The sequence below is a fragment of the Haemorhous mexicanus genome, chromosome 3 (genome assembly GCF_027477595.1).
Source record: "Haemorhous mexicanus isolate bHaeMex1 chromosome 3, bHaeMex1.pri, whole genome shotgun sequence".
In the NCBI taxonomy this organism is placed as follows: domain Eukaryota; kingdom Metazoa; phylum Chordata; class Aves; order Passeriformes; family Fringillidae; genus Haemorhous; species Haemorhous mexicanus.
In genome coordinates, this window is record NC_082343.1 from 108,181,445 (window position 1) to 108,201,008 (window position 19,564).

Sequence of the window (19,564 nt, forward strand, 5' to 3'; positions counted from 1 at the left end):
CTATCATGATACAGCAAATGCCTGACATTCTAGGTACTCCAACATTCACTAAATCTTAAATGATTGTGTGTAAAATGTATACTGCTTTGGCTGGTTTTAATTTGAGCTTTTTTATTTTCATACTGGATCTGTCTGAACAGGAAAAGAATAGAAAAGTAGACAAATTTAAACAAATTTGGCTTATAGGAGATTTTACCAAAGTCTGGGATGTGGATTGTCCTCTATGAATTGGGAAGATTCCTCAATGCCAACTTTTTCAATCAATGCTCGACTGTCTCGTAATGACCGAATCTCGAAATTGATGATGTAATCTTTGTTAGGATGTTCAGGATTCTAACATAATGGATAAAGAAACATATTTTTATTCCTGATGACTTTTATTTTCACCCAACAAAACAGATATCTATAATTAAGACAGACACCGGCTTTTCCTACAAAATAAAACTAGTTATACTGACCTTTAATATTTCATCCAGAAGAACAGACTTGATTTCTAAATCTTCAAAGTTGCAAATATATCCAGATGTTTGTATAGGTTCCTGAAAGTTAAACAGGTTATAAAGGAATGATCTTGTACTCTGACTAAATCCTAGTCAAATCTGTTAAGTATACATTTAGATACATTCTTCTCCAAACGAGGATATAGTTGCACTTCTTGCACTTCCAACAAGAAACAAATATTATAATCAGGAACATTATTGACAATTCTGTAAATACAGGCATCAATGAAAATCCTCATGTTTTCTGCAACTAAGTTATGACAAAGAGGTAGAATAACACCTGCCAATATTTAGATTCAACTGAACTGTTTTACAAGTATCTCTACTGAAACTGCATTTATGTATTCCAAAGCAGAAAAAAAAATACACCCCTGAAAATCTCATACATTTAAGAAAAATATGACACCATTTTAATGTTTCTAGGACTGACCATTCATTCTACCTATATGGTCCAAAACAACATTCCCAGAGGGTTGATAAGATTTTGAGGTTTATATAACCCAAAGCAAGTTTATATAAACAAACACTGGCAGAATTGAGTGGTTAGCACAAGAGTAATACTATTCCAAAAAGAGCCATTAACCTAGAAGTGAATTTTTTAAAATGAGTAGTTTATGTATGTTGATATTTACCTCTGGATCCAAGTTTCTGAAGACATACATTCTTGTTTTCTCCATCATTGCAAACAGGTCCGGGTTGTCCCTGGCCCATTTCATGTCCCAGACGTCCTTGCGCTCCAGCCTCAGCTGCCCGCCTGCCTCCGGCTGCCCCGCGCTGTCGGCGGCCCGCGCGTCCAGCTCCACAAAAGTCAGAACCCCTGACAGGTCAATGATAGCCAGGCGACTAGAAAAGCAAACAGAGAAGAAACAAGGCAGCTAAATGACACTGCTCAAGGCTGTGAATCTGAAACAGTTCTCTAACCTGGCACAGTAAAATTCTACAGATTCCATGAGGTGCTGTCGTGCGCCAGAACCAGCACAGATCCATATGGTTTTCATGTATCTGCACAGCAGAGACCAGACACATGGAAAGATGTCCTTCATCTGCTCACACAGGATCTGGCCGTGCAAAGGTTCTGAAATATGCCCATTTTTATATGAAGCATTTTGAAGATACATCAGATACCAAGCTGAAAAATTACAGGTCTGTCCCTCGCCAAACTTTTCTTGACAATGACTCAAATTAACAACTGAACAGAATGGCTTTTCCTTATTTACTAGGAGGCAATGAAGCAGATTATTAAATTAAAAAGTCATTGTGGTGATGCAGACTATTACTTCCTAAAATGTGATTTCTTGCATTTCTGCAAAGGGTATTATTCACTTTTTTTCCAAGACGATGTTAAGTATAATCCAATTAATCTTTGAAATCGTTTAAATATGGGAAAAATACAATTTCTAAAAGGCTACATTTGAAAATTTACAGTTGCATAGGTCTTCAGTGAATCATAGTAACCTGATTACGTTATTACTATAGGGCATTTTAAAAGCATTTCTAAATATTTATAGGTAGACAGCCTTAATCCCTATTAAAATTTCAAATGCAATTTAGAAAATTAGCCTCAAAATGCTTATGGATCTGAACTTATTTCCCTAGAACAAAGTCATTTAGGAAGAAAACAGCTTGGGTTCAAAACAAAATGAATATGGCTCTGACTAGATCACGCTGCCTTTTAAGCAAAGCAATCTATTTTTTGAGATCTCTACACATGCATTATGAATTTTGTTCGAAATTATAAAGTTATTTTGAAGTGAATAAAATTGCCTTACAAATTCTTGTGTATTTTTGCCTTTTCTGCCAACACTCTCATGAACTCTCTTGCAAAAAAAAAAAAAAAAAAAGCTGTTGAGTAGAAAGCAACTTCAGTTTTAGCACAGATGAAGCTCAGGAGAACCAAACTTACTAGAAACATCACCACTAGTTATAGCCTGTAACAATGGAAAATTAATGGGATTAACAAAGTTTGCAGGCTTTAGAAGGACACAGAAACAGAAAGAAGTAAAAGATATGAAATTTCAGGTTATGACATAATTTTATCTATTTGTGTCATGATCAAAGGAAGGTTATGTTTGGTTCATCTAATAAAACAAAGGTATTTTCATGTACACAGGGTGTAAAACATAGAAGACCTTTACTAACAGTCTCTCAGAACAATGACTGTCCAGATGGAAATAATTAGTAATAAATAAATGGTTAAGCAACCATTAAGAACAACTAAAATTATCAAATGGTTTATACTAAATTAAAATTAGTACATAATTATTATAGAATTATAGATTTCACAGAATTAGTATTTTCACAAATTTTAGTGCTTCATTTTGAAATTGGATATCTGTGTTAGAAACAGGTCTGTAACTTACCTGGAGTTGCAGTTCAAAGACAGCTGATAGGCACGACGGTCCAGGGAATAGCTCTGCACCGCAGCCACACTAGGGAGGCTGTACCTCTGAATAGTGCCAGATTCTCTTCCCTACAGGAAAGCAATGCTGCCTTAGGGAGAGAATTTGTCCATCAGCAGACCCCTTAAAATGGTCTTATTAATATGCTGGTTTAGACAAAAGAGCTTTGGGATAAGTGACAGAGTGAAAAGAGGGAATCATCACCTTAAAAGTTCTGAATTCCGGTATTTAAACAAGATACTCTAAGATGCTACAACTGACAAATCTGCTTAAATCAGGGATGTTAAAGCAAACAGTTACAGTCCACACCTAGCACACAGAATTTCAGGAACCATGACCCTTCAGACAGGGTCTACATAATAAAACAGGAGAGGTGTGAAAAGATCCTTTGTCTCACACGGGTAAATCCCCTCAAAGAGTTCCATATAGCAGCACCAGCCCACGTCTGAAAGCAGGACAGCTCTGCTCATGTGGGGCTGTCTGCATACCAACAAGTCTTACCAGTTACTGCAAGACCAGAGCTAGATTTAAAAGGAAATGCTATAAAATATACTGGTTATTCACAGCCTTGAGTAACAGGAAACAAATCTAAGTACCAGTGTGGTTTATCTTTATTTTGTGGAATGAAACACCAATTCCCTGTGTCAAGATACCATCAGGCCATCAGGGTGAAAGGAGTGACATCCCTGAAAGGAAATCATCACTGCCACTATTTTCTCATGGTGTTTCTGTAAAGTAAATAACATATCCAGCTTGGTTTGCCTACTCTTATATTGGTTCAACTCTTATACTGGAAATGAGTCAACATTAAATTTCAAAGGAGTGAAAACTTTATTCCTTGTTTTCCTTCTTTCCTCAAAGCTGTCCCTAACATCCTCAGCATAAATTACCATTTTTGACTTTTTCACATATGTATACCCTATAGACTAAAAAGCAGATTAGTTCAGAAGTGTTAGAAAATTGAACGACTATCATTTGCATTCAGCTTCAGCACATTTATCCAGATCTGGTCTCAAAGGCATTTCCTCTCATTCCTCTCCTTTTAAAAAAACAGTCACAGATTAATTATTGTCAGAAGTTCATTTTCATATTCTTCAAGCAGCAACAATCCCAAAGTCACATATTAACCATCACACTTCTTTTGTTCGTGCTTTCTCCCATGACCCTCTGATTTTGTAAAATCCAGTTAAAGGATAAAACAAAAAAAAACAAAAAAAAAATGAAAATCCACACTAGAATTAGAACATGACAAAACAAGATCTTTCCTGGAAGGTGGGTAACAGGAAGAAACATTGCTCTTTCTCTCTCTTTGTTCTGTTCAGTTAGCTTGCTTTAAAGCCCACATAGAAGTTTGTTCATCTAATGAGATCACTTTCCAGCTTAGAACAAAAAAATGCACCAGCTCTTTGGCATGATTCAATACCTCACACAACTGTATCATCCATAAGTGTATTCATTTGTATATAGTACGGTACCATGCATTATACCATTAATATATAAACAGACAGACTTTGTAATTCTTTGTCTGTCTCAAATACTGTCTCAAAGAGACTTCTCAGAACTCAGATTACAGAATTAAGTCCTGACCTAGACTTTATAAAATCCTGTATAAGTATTAACTCAGGCAACTAGTCTGTAATTAAATTGCAAGTACTTAGTGAATTAGCCCTCCTAAAGAAAGAATCCAAGTTAACAGAAGAAACCATAAAGTTATCTTTGAGGAAGAGGGAAGAGATTTTGTCTGTGTAAATTCTAAATTCAGAAATGCTTTGAAATTATGACTGCTTATGAACACAGAGAGAAGAATCTTATACCTACAAGCACAAGAGGCAATTAGGAGTTCTGTTAATCATTAGCTTACCACAAGTAGTATCTTATCAGATGCTGTTATTGCACAGATTGGATCTCTTGTTCCCTGAAAGTAAACAAGTGATATCAGTATCAGTTTTACTGCAAAGGTAAGCATGTCCTGCTAAAGAAAGAAGGTTATTTAAATAAACAAGGGTGTTGCTAAGTATCCACATGAAAAGGGGCTATCAAACCTTAGCATAAACTATCCACAGACTGTATCTAAACTATCCAGCTGACATCAGCAGCCTTTGCTATGGCAATCACAACAATAATATTAACAGCTTCCTTTCTTTTCCTGCCCCTCCCAGAAAAATAAGAAACCCAAAATGTAAGAGGTGTTCAATAGAAAACACAAGAAAGCAACAATCCCTGGCTTGTGAGGGCTGTTAAGTAATTAATTTCAGGTATATTGGTAAGGACAGCCAAGACTTGCACACACACATGAAGTGAATATGGCCAAAAATACTAGAAAAGATCACAAAGGTTATTGAGTTTCAACAAAGTTATATTTTGTTGAAGTAAGGGGAGCTGCTTCTGACCAGCAAGACAGCAGGTGTCTATATACTGTACACAGTCAGAATATACTTTTTCCATGTTCTCCATAGTTTGCTGTATATTTCCAGTAATACACAATGACGCAGTAACAACACCAACCAGAGGGAAGAAACATAACACTTACATAAAAAAAGGTAGAAGTAAAAGAAATTTTAAGTACAACCACTTCTACTAATGAAAATCAATGAAAATAAATAAATCAACACTAATTACTGCTCTTTCAAGCTACCAGTGACACCACAATAAACTAGTTCATAACATCACTCACTTCAAAAGCTTTGCTGTAATCAAGGTGACCTTCTCCAGACCCTGAAAAGGTGTCATCAATATGATAGATCCTGTAGAGAAGGAAATTTAGAAAAAAAAGTGAGTCCAAAGAAAGGATCAACTTTGGTAGCATCAGTATGTTCCATCCCTGGAGAAGAAACCATTGGAATTGGAGAAGAGAATAAAAGCTATGCCTGTTCTTACGTTCAAAAGCATCCCCTTTGATAAACCTGCTTTATATTGATATACAGATATGGCAGTTGCTTTCACTTTCACAGCCCCTGATGGTCTATTTCCCTATGATCTGTAAACTTTCAACCTGTAACATTAAGTTTCTACTGTTACAGTTGTGTCCTGCTGAAAACCATCAGCCTCTCAGTTGTTCTTTTCAAACATGCATGTCCGTATTTCACCAGGCTCTTCTCCATAACTATGAAGTGCTTCACCTTCACATCCACAAAAACCTATGTATTACTGCATTATTCAACACATAACTTCTCTCTTGCCTTAAAAAGTACCATTAGGAAGGATTTTAGAATGCTAAAATCTTCATTAATGTTGAATTACAACTATCTACATTTTTCCATATTTTTATCAATTTATAATCTTGTCCAAGGCTAGGACATCCAGGTCCTACAACAATGTAAGTTATTACATCATGTACAAATAATTACTCATTATTAGGGATATATGGTGACAGGAGATGGTAGGTTTATAGAAAGTTGATATAGTGTAGAGATGATATGGAGGAACACACAAAATAACTAAAAAGAAAGCCATAACAGAGTTGCAAGCTTTGTGGAGGTGACAGAAAAGTTAATGCCACAAATGAGCACCTGGGAAAGAAATATTTTGGAAGCAAAACGATATTGACTTTGGCTTGTTTAGTTTGAGAGGATAAAAGTCCATACAGGATTAGTTGTCAAAGCCACAACCAGACACAAGTGTATTAGAGAAGAGCCAGCTGGACAAAGTACTTACAGGGAATGACAGACGAGAAGCAGTTAAAGTTATCAGAGGGAATAGAGCTGACTGGAAGCTAAGAGCATGGAGGGGGAACAGGAGAGGGGTATAAAGGCATCAAGACACAAAGCTCTGTAAGGAAAACATGCAGCAAGCAAATGGAGACACTGAACAGAAACTAATCCAAAAACGTCTGAGGGATGTGGATAACAAACACACAGTTGTTATATAAAACTAGTACATCATCTTACAGGCCTGAAAGTCAACAAACCTGATTAGAAAAATGAGAGGACAAGGGTTTGCATTTTAGACATGGCAGAACCCACTTTATCAATGACACCAGAGCAGAAGAAAAATTACAAAGCCTGAAGACAAACCTTTCCCTGCCTTCTTTCCTGGTCCGTGCCAGCTGATTGATTTCCATGGCTGTGAGCTTCTTGGCCACCCGATACTGCCAGACGTAAAACGCTACTTTGGAAGCCGCGATCACATGAGTTCTGGTCATTGTGACAAACAATGGCTCTGTTACAAAACCCAAGAGTTGCAAAATTAGAGCAGCAAGCATTGGAGTAGATGCTGATTAGTACATTTTTTACAAGATGGATGAAAACATACACCCATACATTAAATGCAAAAAACAACGACCAAAAAAATCTGCCTACATACAATCTAACAGCAGTTTCCATTAGCTGGGAGCAAATTTCACAGCGGCCTTGTGGCCTTGTCCAGAGAACAGAGAACTTCTTTACAAGTTCTGACTTTACCATTAACACTTTCCTCTCCCCGCTATTTCAGCAAATCTTCATGCGCTGATGCAGGAAACAGCAAATACATATCAACAAACTTTCAGGTTAATGACCAGCTCAGTAACATCTCAAATCTCCTTAACAAGATCTATTAAATACTTCCATATCTGACATATTTAAGGCTATTCAAAAGTTGACCATCTAGAAGAGATTATTTTTCTTAAAAACAATTCATAAATTTAAAGTTAGACAAGACCTAGAAACGCTGTTTGTACCTTAGTTAATAGCTGGGCCAGATATAAGCTCTTTATCTGAATGGCAACAAATTAAATATTTAGCAGACTGTACACTTAATCTTATTTTAATATACCTAAAAATCACAGTGTAGGAATGCAGGACATTTTCTTTACTTCAGCCCTAAGCCCACTTAGAATACGGCACAAATTTAGTATCTCATTCCTGCTGTCCATGTTCAGTGAAAAAAAAAAAAAAAACCAAAAAAAAAACAGTGAAGGCATAGAAAAACAAAGAAACCTAGTATGCAAATCAAATCAGCCAATGTCTTTAAGTTCTACAAGTAAATCATTACGATACCAAAAATAAGCTAGATAAATTCAAAAGAATTGTGCAAACCATCCTGGTAGTGGAACACTGAGTCATGCAGATAACATGATGTGAGTAGAAAATACAATTCTTTTACAGTGAATCTCTTTTTTTTCCCTCCTCTGTATTTTAGCACAGAACAGAACTCTGGAGGGAGCTATAAGCCTGCCGCATAGAAGAGCAGCTACAAGAGACAGATGGGGGAAGATCGGTTGAACAGATTTCATTTCTTTGAAACCAAGAGGATTATATAAGCTATCCAATGGCTGCAGAATACTTTTTAGTAAAAATGTCAATACTGGGCAAGAAGGCTTAGTGATGATGCTTACCGTGAGCAGCACAGTTGTTTACATTATATGCAACTCATGTATTTCATGTACTTATAACACATTCATTTCAATAATTAGTCACATCTAAACTGAAGGATGCAGTCTCCTGTTTCATCAAAAACATTAACAAATTCTATGTGTTTGCCCTGGTTTTTTTATTAACTTCCAGCTGTATGTGCCATAACAACCAATGCTTTTATTCTTTAAAAATGAAACATGAGAATTTCCAGATCTGTGAGGGAATAAGGTTTACTCAAATCACAACACTTGCATTAAGCCTCATATTTGAACTCAACTTAGTCAACATTTGAGTACTTGTGGTCCAAGACAATGTTAAACCACATTGCCATGCCAACATCTGAAACCATGGGCATTCCTCACACTCAAGAGGTGACTCCCCCTTTGACTTACAGCTTCCAGGGAGCCTAAACTATTTATGCACACCTTGAAATACCCAACTCTGGGGAAAACAGTTGTTCACACATGGTCTGTTGTGATCCCGAAAGAAGATGGCAAAGTATCCATGCTTTATCCATGGGAATACAATCAATTAGGTGTTTTATGAACATGCCTCAGACTAAGCTGACAGTTCCTGCCAAAAAGCACATACACACCAACCCCTGACACATTTTCCTGCCACTTCTTTCATATCAGCTCTAGCAGCAGCTGGACAACAGAGTAAATTTGGTCAGTTCATTCATCTAACTGACCTCAAAATTAAATAAATAAAAGATTACATTAAGTTGGATTAAAGAGAAAATCACATGCTGGAGCAGGCAGGAATGAGCAGCTAGCATGGAGGGCAGGGCCTTCCCTTCTTTGCAACAACAGGCTCAGCAATGGCTGGATTTAAGCCAAATGTGAAATTCCAGGGCACAGAACAGAGACACAATCATCAGGATCAGATCCATGCAGAGCCACATCTGAGAGAGCAGCATCTCTGTGAGGGAACTGATGCTTTTACAGAATTGCCTGTATAACTTCAACAACTGCATAAAAGTAGGACACGTGGAATTTTTTCTAGGACTGTTTTAGCATTTTATATTGGTCAGTCATTGAGGAAAAAAATGAAACAGAAAAATCTGTGAAAAAAGAAAGTCAAATCCAAGTCTGGACACTATGAAACATTTCTTTACAAGGGGGTAGACACTCATTGGAACAACTTCCAGGAGAGGTGGTCAGTGCCCCAAGTCTGGCAGTGTTTAAGAGGCATTTGGACAATGCCCTTAGCAACATGCTTTTGGTCAGCCCTGGAGTGATCCTGGACTGGCTGATCCTTGTCAGTCCCCTCTAACTGAAAGAATTCCATTCCACCTTTTCACCTCAGAGCGTTCCACACTGGGCTATGCTGTGTTCCTAAAATGTTTTCCTTCTTGACTGCATGACAGCATAAATTCAACATGAGGGAAGAATGTCCCAGCCTCTTCAAGTCTGGGCTGTTGCTGGGCAGAGAAGGAAAGACAATATGCTCATTTCAATCCCTTCAGGCTGAGGAAGATCTAGAATCCCTTTCCAGGCAGCTGGTTTAACTACTTAAGTTTCCTTTAGTGTAGGGAAATACCATCTTTTACAGCAGCATTGATTTACCAGCAAGTGCAGCTCACCTGAGCATCAGTGCCCTTCACAGTACCTGTGCTCTGACTATTAAGCAGACAGAAATACAAGCACCTCAAGTCTGAAGGAGGAAAGAGATTTGGATACTCCTCTGCTCAGCATTTCCTCTGCACAGCAGCTTTCCATGCTCAATATGTAAACTCCTTACACTGTTGAGTTCTTCCTGCTGATTTTGCCAATATCCAACTTCAGTATTAATGTCTTAATACTTAATTTTCAGACATTGAAAATATGTGAGGAAAACATTTAAAGAGGTGCTTCACTTTTCAGGTGCTGACCAAATACTAAAAAGGGCTAAACAAACCATGCCCATCAAAACAATTCCAACATGTGAAAAAACTGCCCTTTAAATTCTTTCTGGCCCTCCTTTCTCTTCTCACCTCATTTCTCTTCACTATTCCTTCATAAAGCCTCCTCCCTGAAGGAAAGAAACTTTCTTTCCTATATACCCAGGAATCTTGAATAACCTTCTACAATGTTTGCATTTCATCCACACACACTCCATCTCACTTCAAAGCTGCTAGAAAACACCTGCTTCAGTGTCTAATCTTCTTGTAAAAATATAGGCAGAAATCAAACTTAATGCATGACTACATTACTTCCCCACATGAAAAGGCTGAGAGCTTTCTAGTCTATGAGATAGCATACACGAACAAGAAAGACAAGTGATCCCACCTAAATCTGATGGAAAGGAAGCAATCTGACAGACACAACATTAAACTGTTGTTTTCATACAAGTCTGTTACAGGCTGTTCCTGAGAAACTGGAATGAACTTAGTCTAATCAATAAATCTACTTAATTTTAGAGCTTGATTCAAATATCTCTACAAGTGTTGGCTCACAAATGGAAAAAAATGTCAGGCAACAGCAGGGACAACTGAACATGTTGGGACATGTGGGACAACTCATGAACAACCACAGTTTATGGAACATAAATATTCAAAATCAGTTACAATTTACATTAAAAGGATCAACTAAGTAACAGTAATTCAAGTGCTTTTCATATGTAGTCCAGTCATCCCTGTTTTGGCATCCAGGAGGGAGGCAAGACACCTGGGCAGGACTCCAGCTCTGCCTTTAATCCACCTGTATGTTGGTCAAACTGTTGTATTGATTTCACTGGGTGCTAACACACACCTGAAAGATAACTCAACACTTCACTATGTCAGTGCTCCTAAGCACATGTAAGAAGATGATATAATCCAGCCTGAGTGACCTTTTCTTAGCAGATACCATCTGTTCTGTTTCCATTAAAAAGATATTATACAACAAGATATTTAACTTCTGTAGTTTATATTTAGTTATTCATCAAAGGACTTTGACAGAAAGCCTGTGAGCCTGTAAAACAAGCACAGAAGACACTGTGTTGGTTAATTTTTGTCCCAGAGAAGGATGGAATGCAGTAATGTTAGACAATGCAGAAAAGAGTAATTTATGGGCTAGCTAACACAAGCTATTGTGAAGGACCTCAAACACAAGACACAGGAAGCAGGGGAAGCAAAATGCCTTTGGACAAAATAAAAAGCAGTATGAGGAACAGCTGAAAGTATAACCATCCATCAATGTCTAAAGAAAGCTAAAGCAATGGCCCTTCATCAGATAATGACTGATTAATCCTTTATTGCCATCATTAACAGAGACAAACATTAGAAAGCTAATGACATAATTAAAAAATCAACAGAATAAAGGAAATAAGCTCTTCTTTTTTTGAGCCTTACTTGAGCGACTGGCTTAGAGCCCAACAACACAAGATTGACATCTCCTGAGGGTGAATCAAACATTGCATAATGTCTCAATTTCTTTGTCATTAGGAGATTAAAAGTGCTTTGTTGAAACAGTATTATAAAATATTATAAATTGACAATTCAGACAAATTGTGTCTCAACACACGTTCTCAGATGCATTATTTAAATGCTCTGTCAGCTACTTAGCATCCCTACATGAGCAGTCTTTTTTCTCCACTTCCCATCTCCTACCAGGACAAAGTCCAAGACGCTTTGCCCAAGAGGCCTGCAAGGCACCTAAGTCTCAAGGAGGAATAAACCCTTTATGTTCAGTAGAGCTCCAGGCAATTCTTGTTGCAACAAGGGGCAGTCTTCTAGAAACCACAGACAGTGCCTGTTCAATGTGCAGTAATTACAGCCAGTGAAAAAATACAGATTAGACTCATGGTACTGAAGAGCACACACTCAAGAAAAGGCAGGAGCACACAGATACCAAGTGATCTGTTGAGGACATTCTACAACATTCTACAACAAACCCTTTTTCACCAGCATTTATGAAAATCTAATAAAGTAACAACCTAAGTGTATTTAAGCCACTCTGAAAGATGGCACTTAGAAGTTCAGGAGTTGAAAACAAAAATTTCCTAACTTTTTAAGGACAGAACTTCTTGCAACAATTTATTAGTTTACTAAAAGAAAATAACCAGAAAATTTGTATTAGTAGAAAGAAGAAGGGGGAAAAAAAGAATTTTACAAACAGATAATAGCATTTTTCATAAGTCAGTAATACCCATCCAATTATCTTGAATAAAAGTTAAAGTTTAACTGCTTATTTCTTAAACTATTAATAATGACTCTCACCAGATAATTGATTTAATTAATGCTGATTTTCCTCATTTAAAAACAGAACAGAAGGACAATGATTTTGTTAGAAATCATGTATCAACCAGAATCTTAGAGAACTTTCAGAAAGGTCTTCTGCCCTTAAGGTTTTACAAGGTCTTCTCTCTCTATTGACTTCTGCAAGGCCAGACAGCTGCTTAAGTTCAGGATGCTGTCAAACTGTAACAATTACACTTCCTACTGCCAAAAAGCTCCAACTGTGATAAACAGCATGATATACTGTACAATAGGACCTTGACTATGTACAGCTGTCAACCTCTCACACCAACTGACCTTATGTTGTAAATATCTCTAGTTGTTCTATAAAGTTGCATTTTCAAATGTTACAAAAAGAGGAAAGTAACTATGATGAAACCAGCCCAATGCGTTCCAAAAGAGTTGCATTTATAGGCAACTCTATTTGCTTTTCACTTTTACCTTCAATCCCTTTTCCAAGTTTGGAGAGCAAACTTTAAAGGGGTCTTACAGGATGCATATATTTTTAAAAAAAAAAAAAAAAGGTTGAATCTTTGGCTGTGTTTACCATACAGTAATGAAAGACTCACTTGTAATTGAGGCTACAGAAATTTTTCAGGACTCAAAAATGTAAATATTGTTAACCTCATGTATCTGCCCATCCAAGAAGCTGAACATTATAATGCTCAGCACTTTCACAAATGAACTCACTCTAGGAAAGAGCAAATCTATGCACTAAACTGGTCCTCCAGTACTGGAGGGAACAGCAGCAGCCTGCAGAAAGCTTCATTATGCTAAAGGAAGAAATTGTTTAATCTCTTCAGCACAATTCAAGTACAGTTGGAAAAACAACAGCATTTTTCAATTAAATAGCCTTTCTTTTTAAGTGTTCCCAGTTACTGAAAAAGATTCTTTTCTTGTGTACAGGCAGCTGTAGGAGATGGGTCCTACTGGCAGAATCATAAAGAAACCTTTGTTTATAATAAAAAAAAAAAATTAAACTCTCACAGACTCAGAAAGTTCACATAAACTGAACACTAGAAAAACGCAAAGCAATGAGTTTAAATGCAGAATCAGACATGTACATGCAAAGCTAATTTTAACATTGAGTGGGATTCATCTCACCTAATTTTAGACATCTCTGACAGAGATGAGCTGGCTGCCCTGGGCTTCTTCATACCCAGTGGAGAGCAAAAAGACCCCCTTCATCAATGATTCACTCCACTTATTTTAGATGTCAGCTGTAGAAATGAGAAGAACTACTCCCTCTAAGTCCCTGAACCCTCTCCCACCACCCCAATCCTGCCTGCCAAGTAAATCCAGGAAACCAGTGGGCACATACAGTGTAGACATCTGATCAGGAGCAGAGACGGGACAGGAACAAAACAGGCACCCAACTCACACCACTATCACCCGTCACATCATCTTACTTCATGGGATTCTGTTCTGGGCTTAGGATTTTTTGTTTGGGTTGTTTGGGGTTTTTTTTTTTGGCAGGGGAGGGCATTGTTTGGTTGTCTTATTGATGCTTTTTCTTCCAGTCTTGGTAAACTTTTTGGTATTGAAGCTCTTGGACATATTAATCTTTCAGATTCTAATACGGCTCCCCCATTGCAAAAGGTGGCAAGAGGACATCAAAGGGACAGAAACAGAAATCACAAGACTAAAACTACCACAATATTTCATAAACTTTCCATATGACAAAGTAGTCAAACTCATTCATCAGAGCATACTCTTAATTTTAATTATGATCTACAATATAGGGCACAAATTTCAAAATATGTGTATGGCTCACAGCTGATTTCCTCCTGCTATCAATGAAAAACTGAACATTAGAAAATTATACTTACAATTTAATTTATACATAATAAAGAGTAAAACTGTTTAGACAAAAGGAAAACAATAATTTATGATCTTGATTATTTCTAGTCCTTGGTAGATTTTTTTTCTACCTATACTCTTCTATGAATTGCTGTTACTTCCTTGTTCAATAGTTCTTAACCTTACTTTCCTCTTCATTTCTATCTTACCAAAATTTTGCTAGACACTTTCTCATCAATTTTGTCAGAGAGAATGGCTGTTTGTCCTTTAGTATTAACACCAAGTATTAGCACTTAGAACTAACTTCTCTACTGAGATTAACTTAGCCAGAAGTTTCTTTTTGCAAAGAGGATGAAACAATGGCTCTAGAAGGCAATTTACATTAAAAAAAAAAATCATGAAGTTTCTTGTCATAATATAGTCTTCCCTCTCATTCAAAAGCCAATAAATATTTTTATAAATTTAAATAAATTATTTAGCCTTGCAACAAAACAGAAGAGTTAATAAAAGAATCAAGGTTCAAAAAGAAAACTGCAAACAAGTTTCACAGTGTCTACTCTGAATCTAAATTCAGATCTGTTTGGGTAACAAATAAAAAATAAAGCAAAAACCAGAACAAATAAAAGTGGATTCATTAGTCAAAAAAATGATTAATTTGTCAGTTTGACTACAATTCCTTCATATGTTTAAAGGGAAAATAATCAGTGATCTTTATTCTCAAGCAAAAATCACAGTAAATAGTGGCTTGCAATTACTTGGCAAGGTTCTGTACCACACCTGCAGCAAACAAACAGTAGGGAAAGTCTGAAATTCAGCACTAGTTAGGATCTGGGGGTGTTTTCATACTTGTGTTATAACCCACTGATTTTTTTTAATTGACTTTTAATTTACAATCTGAAAATACTTAGATAAAACAATTGTGGTGAAGATAAGGAAAATATATTTTCAACGCTGAAACACAATAAATTGATGCTTAAGTTATCTGGAAAGCAGCAGTAAGCTATTTTTAAATGAAAGTCCAAATCTAATTATTTCACTTCCTCTGATACAACTGGACCCTTTTCAAAGTACCTTTTCTTATAAAGAAGTTGAATTACCACTGTTGTGAAGGAAAATCTGAATTGCCAAAAGCCATCCATAAAAAAAAAAAAAAAATAAAGAAATGTAGCAATTTTTAAAAGTTATGTTATCCATAGTTTGCATTAACTGGAAGAATTAGTTTTATTTGACAAGGAATGTTACCTGGTTTGATAAGCCATTATCTTTATTAAAAGATAACTAACAGGTCAATTCCAACACAGATTACAGAATAAGACAATCGTAAATTGCTTACCAACATCAGTGTAAATTGCAACTGTAAATTGCTTACCAATATCAATATATTTTGGGTCCAGGGGTGTGCCAATAGAATTGCAGAGAACCAGCACATACTGTATGGAAATAAAAGCAAGTGTCATTACTACCACCCTTTTTATAGATCAGTAAGCTGTACACAGTTTTCTGTGGAGGTGCATCTCATAACCAACACCACGCATTTTAATGGTCATCAGAAACAGAAAACACAGAGACCATGACTGTAGCAAATATAAAGCAGCATAAGCATGAGAGCAAGTGAGAGTAAATGAGACCTATTTGCCAATTAGCACTATAAATTAAGAACAAGCACAAAACAAGCAAGAAACCAGCTGTTTTATGCATGGGAGCAAATCCACCAAGCAAAATCCAAAGACAACACGTGGGCAAGACAGGCAGCGTCTCCCCTGCTGCTGCGAGGCACAGGCTGCACTGAGAGCATTTACAGGCATGATACACCCCTGAGTCAGGGATTTAGCTCTCATCAGCTGCTCATGCAAAAGACAATCTCATAAACTCCCAGTAATTAGGATCTTTGTTCTTTCATTTGCAGATCTCTATCTCCTTGAACCTCCAAGAGGGTAACATCTGGGGAGAATGGTCAATAAGGCTCTCCCTCTGCGCTGCAGTATCACAGGTACTACAGAAGTGATGAGGGGTTTTTAAGTTTTTCCCTTCTTGTAATCTCACTCAGGAAGGCTTTAATAGCACAGTTACTTCAGAGACTGGGCTGTTAAATTCAGGAAGATACAAATACATAACAATTCACTTGACAATAATGCTTTATTGTTGTAGTTTATATATTTATTTCTTCAAGTCTAAATCAAGGATTAGATATCTTAATGGTTATTGCATAGGCAAATGCCTTGAATGAGAAGTGTGGAAGTCAAGGAGCAACTTTTATTGCAAAATTTTTAAACTGAAAATAAAACAAATAAAATATACGGGGCTACCAAAAAGTGAATTACCCATGAGCTGTTACCCTGACTCTCCAGGAAATGAAAAATAATTAGTTTTTCATGGCTCTTTCAACTCCTGAACAATCCAAGTAATTGTGGTAGCAGACTACAGTAACTGTACAGCTATCCTTTTAAACTGATAGATTGACATCTTATTCATCACACGAGAGCAGCTCAATTTAGCTTTTCATCTACTGTATGAACTTCATTCTTCCAAAAAAAAAAGAGCTGAAAGTGGATTTCCTCCCATTATATTTTTTTCCTGGTTTGGCCACCAATAAGTACCTCACAAAAATAGTATTTTTATTTCTTTGTTCATGAGTTAAACTTTTCACCAGCATTCTCAGATTTCTGTTAAAAAAAATGTATGTTGTGCCTCTGCCTGTGTAGGAAAACACACATGGCTTTTTTAACTCTTTATTTCTATCATGTTTACATTAATTCTTCTCTGGTAAATTATCCCCACATTCAGTCTACAATAAATTGCTCTTTTATGCCCTTTCTAGTCATTTCTGAGACTCCAAGTCAGCAGATCAGAGCCTGTCAAGAAGTAATGGAGTAACAGTATCCAAGACAGGCAGGCTGTATGCCCCACACAGGGTGGTGCCAGGGCAGGGAGTTTCCATTGGCTGATTTATCCAGCCTTGTTAGGGATATCAACATGAAGTCCTTCTTAATTTACTGACACAGCTACTTGCAATATCTTTAAACAGGTCCTGCTGAAATTAAGTCCTTTTTTTTCCCATTAGCTATTGCTTAAATTCTTCCATTCTGAAACCACAATTCTAATGACCAAAATCTCTTGTAAACCAAATCAGTTTTTCAGACAACTCTAATGAACTGCTACCCATAAACCTATGCACTTCATTTCCTAAAACCTGGCAACTCACAGTGTTAATAATTACACTGGAGCCATTTCAAAACAAATTATAGGTCCTTACTATCTGTAATTTTCAGGTGTGAAAATTAAATCTCTTATTTATGCTCAACAGAGTTACACTAAGTCTCTCAACTGTTTGTCTCCTCCTTTAAAATTACAATTCAGAAAAAAAATATTTTATTGCACTCAACTTCACCAAATGTTTATGGCCACAATGCCATGTTTTCAATCCATACGACAGTATACCATTTATAGCACAATGAAGCAAAGCAGCACTACAGCACATTTGGGGATTTTTACCATGGCACCAAATGACTCTGTCTCCTGCTCCTCCTTTGTAAGCAATATATAAGTGATACAGAAAATAATTCTGAAATGATTACACAGGAAAAATCATGTAACAGTATCACACTAACAGAACATTCATTAACCATGGAATACATTTATCAATTGTGATTACACATAAAATTAATTAATAAACAAAGAAGTTTGCAGTAAAATGTAACATATCATCTAAAAAATTGCCCCTTTTTGTCCATTTCTGACTGACAAAATATTCATTACCATTCTGATGCTTTTACCATGTCTCTGGAGAATTGTTCCAAATATTTCTGAAGAAATATTCATCAGGAAGGCTGCAGTTTTTATAAGGTTACTAATGGCTACAAGGAGCTGATCTGCAGATGCAGTTACTTTAAATCAGCTACTTTGTTGTTTGTTGGGATTCTATGTTTTTGAACACTGAGCCCATTCACACCACTCTGTCAAATGACAACTGACACAATTCTATAGCAGATTCAGACTTTTACATTTCATCTTAAAGAACTGACACATGGAACAGAGCATTCCAAGTGAAAATTAAGACAGATTTTACCTGAGGCTGATTTTCATCTGCTTTAGTTGCTAAAACACAGAAGTCCCCATAAGTTGTTATGGAAATAAGGCTCTTGACATATTTCACATATTTCTCATTGTTTTTTGTGTCCCAAAAGACCACACAGCACTCTGGGCGGTCCGCTCGGGTATAGGCGTAAACAACGGTGTTGGAACAGTAACCCCACTGCCAAGAAACACAATGTTGGTAAAACCAATCAGAAATTAGAAGAATTCAATAATGAATAGTTCCAGCCATGAAAGAGTTTATTTCATATACACAGTTAATATTCAATATTTCTTACCTGTCAAGTGACAAACTAATTTATTACGAGAACACAGCTTACATAATAAGATACTGAAATAATATTAAACTGGCAAAAGAAGCTTTTCTATCACAGCAAGCTTTTCCTATCAGAACTGAAGGATCACCCTCAAAATGTGACAAGATTTCACTTTGCCCTGTTTCCTCCTTGTTCAGCAGATATATAGGTATATTTTTATAGTTCAGCAGGTATTCAGATATACCCGGTGTGATGATGGTTTTTCCCATGAAAGTGCTTGCTTTGTGACTACTGATTCAGAAACTTGAAGTTCATTTCCCATAGGACATACAATAAATACCTTAAACAGTGCAATTCCAGAAGCAGACAAAAATAAGCAATTATACAGGAGCACTGTAATAACTCACATAGCCTCTTCCATATTAGTACCATGAGAAAACCCCTCCTTTCCTCCCAGAAGAATGTAATTATTCCTGTAACAAGTAGGAGAAAGGGCAAAAAGGCAAAAGAAGCAGAACATACATGAGGATGCATTTTATTGCATTCAACTGATTTAAAGTACAAAATATAATAATGAAAATCCTTTCTAATACAACAGAATCAGAAAATAGGAAGGAGGTGAATCTGTCAAATAAATGAGACATAAAGCAAAACATTTAAAGATGATGATGCAATTGCAGAAAACCAAACAGAATGCTCTGCATCAGCATCTACTAGAGAGGGAGAAGAGAAAGCTTATTAGTGTTGGCAAGAGAGGCTCCCACACTCCTCAGGAAATGAAAACAAAGTGATAAACTAGAGCATCAACAGAAGAACTTTTAAAATAGACCCACAGACTCCAAACTAGTATTACAACTCCATGCAAACTATGAAAAGTTTAAAAAAAGATCAGCTCAATTCATAGTTTTTACTGTCACGTTAATTTAAAGCCCCCTTTCTCTTATGGCTTATTGAAAAATAGAAGAAAACAGACTATTCAGTAGAT

The 19,564-nt window shown here is 36.5% G+C and overlaps 1 protein-coding gene across 1 annotated transcript in view; it reads right to left on the bottom strand.

The window, feature by feature from the left end:
* The window catches only part of WDR35 (WD repeat domain 35), a 42,713-nt gene that overhangs the window by 12,916 nt on the left and 10,233 nt on the right, over positions 1-19,564 (bottom strand). The window contains exons 10-18 of the mRNA XM_059842929.1: positions 18,297-18,482; positions 15,600-15,660; positions 6,913-7,057; positions 5,574-5,643; positions 4,761-4,814; positions 2,861-2,970; positions 1,133-1,343; positions 459-539; positions 197-333 (exon numbers count right to left, since the gene is read on the bottom strand). Of these exons, the coding sequence (XP_059698912.1) occupies positions 197-333; positions 459-539; positions 1,133-1,343; positions 2,861-2,970; positions 4,761-4,814; positions 5,574-5,643; positions 6,913-7,057; positions 15,600-15,660; positions 18,297-18,482 (1,055 nt within the window). The remainder of the gene's footprint in view (positions 1-196; positions 334-458; positions 540-1,132; positions 1,344-2,860; positions 2,971-4,760; positions 4,815-5,573; positions 5,644-6,912; positions 7,058-15,599; positions 15,661-18,296; positions 18,483-19,564) is intronic.